The 6,506-nt window shown below is 38.8% G+C and overlaps 1 protein-coding gene across 3 annotated transcripts in view; it reads right to left on the reverse strand.

Moving 5' to 3' along the window:
- The window catches only part of zbbx (zinc finger, B-box domain containing), a 56,373-nt gene that overhangs the window by 32,614 nt on the left and 17,253 nt on the right, over window positions 1-6,506 (reverse strand). For all 3 annotated transcript variants that reach the window (XM_034867507.1, XM_034867503.1, XM_034867506.1), the window contains exons 7-8: window positions 6,054-6,149; window positions 225-428 (exon numbers count right to left, since the gene is read on the reverse strand). In XM_034867507.1, the coding sequence (XP_034723398.1) occupies window positions 225-428; window positions 6,054-6,149 (300 nt within the window). The remainder of the gene's footprint in view (window positions 1-224; window positions 429-6,053; window positions 6,150-6,506) is intronic.

The following is a 6,506-nucleotide window of genomic DNA, read 5'->3' on the forward strand; positions in this document are numbered from 1 at the left end:
AGCAAAATCATTGAATGGGTTGCACAGTGGTCCCTTCAGTGTTGTATAATGTGGTGTTAGGAGTAGTATTTGGATGTGTTTTGTGCTTATATATTGTGTATGTGTGTTTTGTTAGTATTGTATATGCCTAATTAGGTTAGTCTGTTTGTTACTTTCCAAAACTGTATTTTTTAACCTACACTCAGCCCCTGACTACAGATGTAATGGTATAGATGACCACCTACCTGGCTTGAATTAGGGTGCAATTGCATAGGTTTTGCCACAGCCTCTGTTCCTTTTTCTGAGCTCTGATCTCCTCTTCTAGTAATTGCATAAGAGTTGGGACTGGGATTAGGATGAATAAAGGTCCTGGGATGGGAGCTAGGGTTAATCTGTTTCTGGAAGCAGTTGACCACATCGCGAGTGCTCACATGGGTCTGTAAATCTTTCTGTGAAAGAAGGCCATAGTATATGAGATTAGATCAACATTGTTGTTACTGAGACAAATAGAAGCAGCTGGAACTTACATACTTACATACATGTTTTAAAATTAAGATAGGAAAAATAACGGGGAAAAAAAACAATAATTTGCAAACATTGCATACAAGCAAGCAAAAATACTACATAGAAATGAAATTAGTCAGTTATTAATCAAAGCTGTGGATTTTGTGTGAGAACAATGAAGCAACAGGAATGAGGTAGCCTCTTAATAAGCAGGGTTGCTATTGCCCCCACTGCCTACAACTGTGATCAACAAAAACAAAGTGTCAGAATTGTCAAACAGTAGGTAAGAGATGAATCAGTCACAACTTTACCACAAATGTTCATAAAATTGAGTATTTTACCAAGCAAGTTCTACTTCATTTACATTAACAACATGAAGACAATGAGATAGGGCCATTACAGACAGCTGCCACAAAACCCCAATTAGAGGGTACAATCTAATTATTTTAAGTGCTACTACCTACATCCCTTTTTAAACCTTGAAAGTCACAATGATGAAATCAATTTTATAGAGGTAATGCATGCAGTTTTATTTTATGTACGTGGCACCACAAAGAGCCTGTGCAGAAATACGCTGGTAATGAATGGCACATAACCAAGCTGGTACCACACTTTATATGTGTATTACCTTTACACTACATCCCATTTTAACCACAATGCAATACAGATCTATCGAGAAATTCTATCCAATAATGCATCACACATACACCAAGCCTCCTTTACTTTTTTCACACAAATATTCATTCTCACAAAATGTCATCAGATATCTCCATACTGTACTTATGGACAAGAGAAAATAGGAAGCATACTTTATGAGTGCTAATTGATTTTCTCTATTCCACAGGCTGAATTCATTACTCTGTTCCATTAATTACCATGGGCCAGGTTGAGGTTAACCTGTTTGCAGACTGTTATCCTGTCCTTGATGATATCCAGCGAAAACACACAAACAAACATGTCATGGAAATGGGGGGGAACTGAAACACCAAGAGCTTGAGAAACACAAAATTCAGGCTAGGCTAGGAAGCTACAGTATCCTTTTTGTCATTTTATGTAGATGTTATTGCTGGCCCTGTAGCACCTTCATGGAGATTACGTTTTCTGTCAAGGTCTAGCCAAGTTCTGCAAGACACAGGCAACCTATTGAGCAGTGGAGTTTTAGGATCACTTTAATCCTAGAAACACAATAAAATTAGTCTTATGAGCCCCTTAGGCCCAATGACCTTTGTGGTTATCATGCTAGTTTTACCCATGTGGGTGTGATACATGTCTAACAAATATGCACTAAATATGCCACATTTGAAGGAGGCCTCTTACAGCATAAGACCAATTTACACCAGGCATTTCCCCCTGCAGGACAGAAGCACAATCAAATGGTTGTCGTCTTCTGGTCGGGAGCTCTTTATTTATGCCTTTGAGGTATTCTGCATCTGTTCTAAAATAGTTGCACCCATTATTAATGCCATTATGGATAGATTAATCTGTATACGCTGTTCTTGGTTTAAATTATATTTTATCTCGTCACTGATAAAGCAGAGTATAGTTCAGTCAGTGACACTCTATCCATGTGTTGAATTAGTTAATTCAGTATCTCGTGGGAGGGAACTTGCCCATGGCCATGAACTCTTTAAGAATTAAATCTTTGTCTGCAAACAATCCCTTAAGCCTGGGTACATTTCTTTCCTCATCTTAACACCCTCTGATGATAAATCTTTGCATCGCAAGAGGTTTCAAACAGTGCAACTGCTAAAGCTATTTATCTTGCCCCGTTTCTCTCTGTCTTTTTGGTCACCAGCCAACTGGGCTTGTACTGTAGGTGCACATCGATGAAAACCTAAGGCCCGGGTATGCTTCAAACTGGAAGACACATCTAATCTGACCAGTGTTTGCTCCTTTCCTAAACAGGCAATCTACCAGTCATAACCACACATTTGACCACTAGCTGAGGTCCATACAGTAGGTAGCAGCAGCACACATTTATTGGAAGAAGCAATATTTGATCGGCCCACAGTTCCTAGATACAGTAAGCACTATTTACTATTAAGTACTGTACTTTGCTACAAATCTTTCATGCCACTTTCTACTCCACTACATTTCAGAGAGAAGCATTGTACTTTTTACTCCACTAGATTAATCTGACAGCTTTTAGTTACTTCACAAATTAAGATTTTTGCACAATAAACACATGTGGTTTGTAAAATACAATGTTTAATTACAAATGAAACTACCCAACAACATAAAAAAGAAATTATTAGCCGATTAAACACTTTTCATTTTGATCGTTTCCATTTTCTAAAATGGGATAGAAGATGTTTTTGCATTGAGTACTTTGACTTTTAATACTTTAAGTACATTTTCCTGATAATTTTTACATACTTTAAATATTTTTTTCAATACAGAGTATTTTTACAGTGCTGTATTAATACTCTTAATTAATTAAAGGACCTGAATACTTCTTCCACCATTGCTACATAAAGTGAGCCAACATTGTTACCCATCTGAGTATTTGGAATAATTTCATTTGAATTATTACAGACCTCAGACTGGATAAACAGTGCAACATCACACATTCATCATATCAACTCTGAATCGTGCACAAAAAGATCATCTCTTAGTCAGATAATTTAGAGTTCAAGTCACCACATTTCCACATGTTAGCATCAACCCGATCTAAATTGGGCAACCCCTACTATACTGTACCAGCTCCAGAATACTGTTGAGCGAGCACCTTTAACTTGCGTTTTAAAGGGGGACAAGGGAATAGCAGGCAAGTGATGCAGTGCAGGCTTTGTGTTTCCCACCTGATCAGTGAGATTAAATTATCTAAATTTTGTGACTAAAAATCATCTGATGCAACACAAAACAACCATCTGGTACTCTGGTACACTAGTTGAGATGAATCAAATACCAAGAATGCTTTTCAAAACATTTAATGAACCAGGGAATTTTTGTGTTAAACCCCAACACAGCGTACTGCTGAAATTAATATTATTTTCTTTCTTTCTGACATACATTCGGTGTCTCTTTCTTCCTCAGTCTTTCCAAGGCAAATGAAACGGGATTAGCCGAGGAGAAAGAGAGAGGTGCCTGCGTCAGCTTCATGTGTTTAATTCTCTACATATAAGTCTTTATGTCTTGCCAAAATACACAGATTTGAATGTGTGATTGAACAGGAGTATGCATGTTTATGTGTTTGAAACTGAGTAAGTTACCACCAATCACTGAGTGACTAAAAGCTTGGACATTGGGCTGGGTAATGTTCAAAATATTTCAATATCGTTACCAATATCGTGACTTTGATACCGGTTCCTGAATTTTTTCGACACCAATTTGACAAAACAAACTACTACGTGAGCCCCGTCTACGTGCGTAACATAGATGTTTCCTGTGTGTCTTTACCACATGTTAACGTCTAAACAGTCAATCACCAGCATTATTATATCTTGGTAGAAGCATGCTGCATGCTAACTGCCTCACTGAATCGGGTGAGAATTACCCCTTAGGTATTGAAATTGGGTATTGAATGACAAGGCATTTGCAATACTCAATACTTTAAAGGCAATTCAGTTGTTGCGTGTTGAATGCGGTACCCAGCCCTCTCTCTATGTCTCCTTCTCCACAGACGCTAAACACAGAGAGAGGGCTGGGTACCAAATTCAATAGAGAGAGAGAGACAGAGAGAGAGAGAGAGAGAGAGAGAGAGAGAGAGAGAGAGAGAGAGAGAGAGAGAGAGAGAGAGAGAGAGAGAGAGAGTTTTCCTGTGTTGTTTCACAGCGCTATATCAATGTGTGTACTTTTTGTCTCTGTCAGTGTGTATGACTTTGTTCCACCATGGTGGCTATCCTATAAAACACTAGTGTATTGACCCAAACAACTTGCAGTAGGTAGCACATGGACGGAGACACTGAACAAAGAGTTGTCTACAGAAGCCAAACTACACGCTATAAGGGCGGGGTAATAGTGTGCTGTTTTTGGCATAATCTGTAGCAACACAAACAAATGTATAGGTTCATACATGTACACAAAAACGCACAGTACTACACATATAAATTGTAGGATGCATATTCACATAGCCATATCAATGCACACTCGCAAAGCCCACATCACAGCATAATCAATTTCTTTGCGAGTACTTCTAGATATAAATAATAGCACCCAAGAAAATAGTGATACGAAAAGAAACTGTCAAAATCCCTCTCATCCTGTGAGGCGAATAAACAGTACAGCTAGTAGAAGACAGAAGATGCACATAACCCGAGACTACATGGAGTAATTCTACACACATATATAAGTGAGGAACCACTGTGAAAGAAAATGTAAAAGCATGCCTTCTGAAGAAGGTAAGGATAAAACACATGAGTAAAAAACTCCATACCCCAAAGACTCTTACACATGAGTACCAGATCTGAATATAGTGAGACTTTCAATAGAGAGCTTTTTCTCTAGTCACCTGCATGACCACAGCCAATCCGTTTAGCTTGGTTTGGTCTTGCAACCAAATGGGTCACCACGGTTATATACAGCCGGGGACCTGATAACAGGTTGGCATGCCACAGTGCTTCTAAAGCGCGTCAGACTGGGCTAAAAAAACATTAGTGGACTCCCCAAGAAGAATTTGAAGAATTAATTCATTTTTCAATCAATGAGGTTCCTCTATTAAAATGCTTTCTATCCAAATGTGGTTTAATAGGACATTGCTGTGTGTGTGTGTGGAAGGGGGAGGGGGGGGGGGGGTTACAGCTGCTTGACCTGTATTCTATTCCTAGTACAGTGTGCATATTCAGCATGGATGGGAGTTCATGTATATGTTTTTATCCACATACATAACACTGAAAACATTTGAGTATTGCAGGTTTTGTGTAGATTTGTGTCTGCCTGTCATTTTGTTAAATTGATCGATGAATGGATTAAATTGTATTTTTCTTTTGAATACTGTATATAATGTTGTGGAACAAAATATATAGTTCCAAAAAGTTAAAACCTCATACTAAAGTGTAATTCCATCAGATGAATCATCTGCCTGTTTCTATGTATTTCTTTATGAGGATTACCTCAACAAAAGGAGGCACAAACTAGAATCTTTACATTTGCCATCAATATCCCTTTTATAGGTAGTTGGTATTAGTCAAAATACTAGAGATATTCTGGGCGGATGTACTTTTTTTTAATCCAACGTTGGCCTAATTAAACTCTTTGACATTGACCTGATGTCTTGTCTCTCTCTCTTATCTTTGAGTGAAGACTGCTGTAGCTGGTCTTTGGTTGACTGCTGCCTGAGGCCTGTTCTTTGTTTAATGTGAGTGTGTAATTGGGTCTTAGTGTGTGTGTGTGTGTGTGTGTGTGAGTAAGACAGAGAGGGAGGGGGGGTTGGGGTATACTGTAGAATGAAATCAAAAAGACAGATGCAAGAAATACAAAAGAAAGGATGAGTAAAGCAGAAGCAGAGAGGGATCATGAGGGATATTATTGAAAGTATCTGTGCAGGAGAAAGAGAGACAGAGAGAAACAGACAGAGAGACAGTCACAGAAAGGAGAGGAGATAGACTAGATACTTGTGAGACCATGCTCACCTGAATAGGGATCATTCTATGGAGCTTCAGTGCTCCCTTCTGGTGGAATTTGGTAAAGCAGCCAACGCAGTAGTCCTCTGTGCATTCAGCACACATCTACAATACAGAGAAACACAGTACCGTCAGTGTGTGTGTGTGTCTGTGTGTGTGTGTGTGTGTGTGTGTGTGTGTGTGTGTGTGTGTGTTTCAAGCAAAACATTAACAAAGAATGATCAGGTAAGTGCATGTACAGTATGTGCATGTGCACATTTGGGTAACAACCAGCATCAGCAAGCAGAAGTTTAAGTAATACTTTAGAAATTTTAAAGATTTAAACCTACAGTTAGATATCTTTCCCTGTCCTCTAACCTCAACCTTGCCAACTTTGACAGGAAGGATGAATATTGAAACGGATTCTCTGGCAGGATGCTGCAAGGTGTGTGTGTGTGTGTGTGTGTGTGTGTGTGTGTGTGT

This window comes from Etheostoma cragini, chromosome 3, assembly GCF_013103735.1.
Source record: "Etheostoma cragini isolate CJK2018 chromosome 3, CSU_Ecrag_1.0, whole genome shotgun sequence".
NCBI classification, from domain to species: Eukaryota; Metazoa; Chordata; class Actinopteri; order Perciformes; family Percidae; genus Etheostoma; species Etheostoma cragini.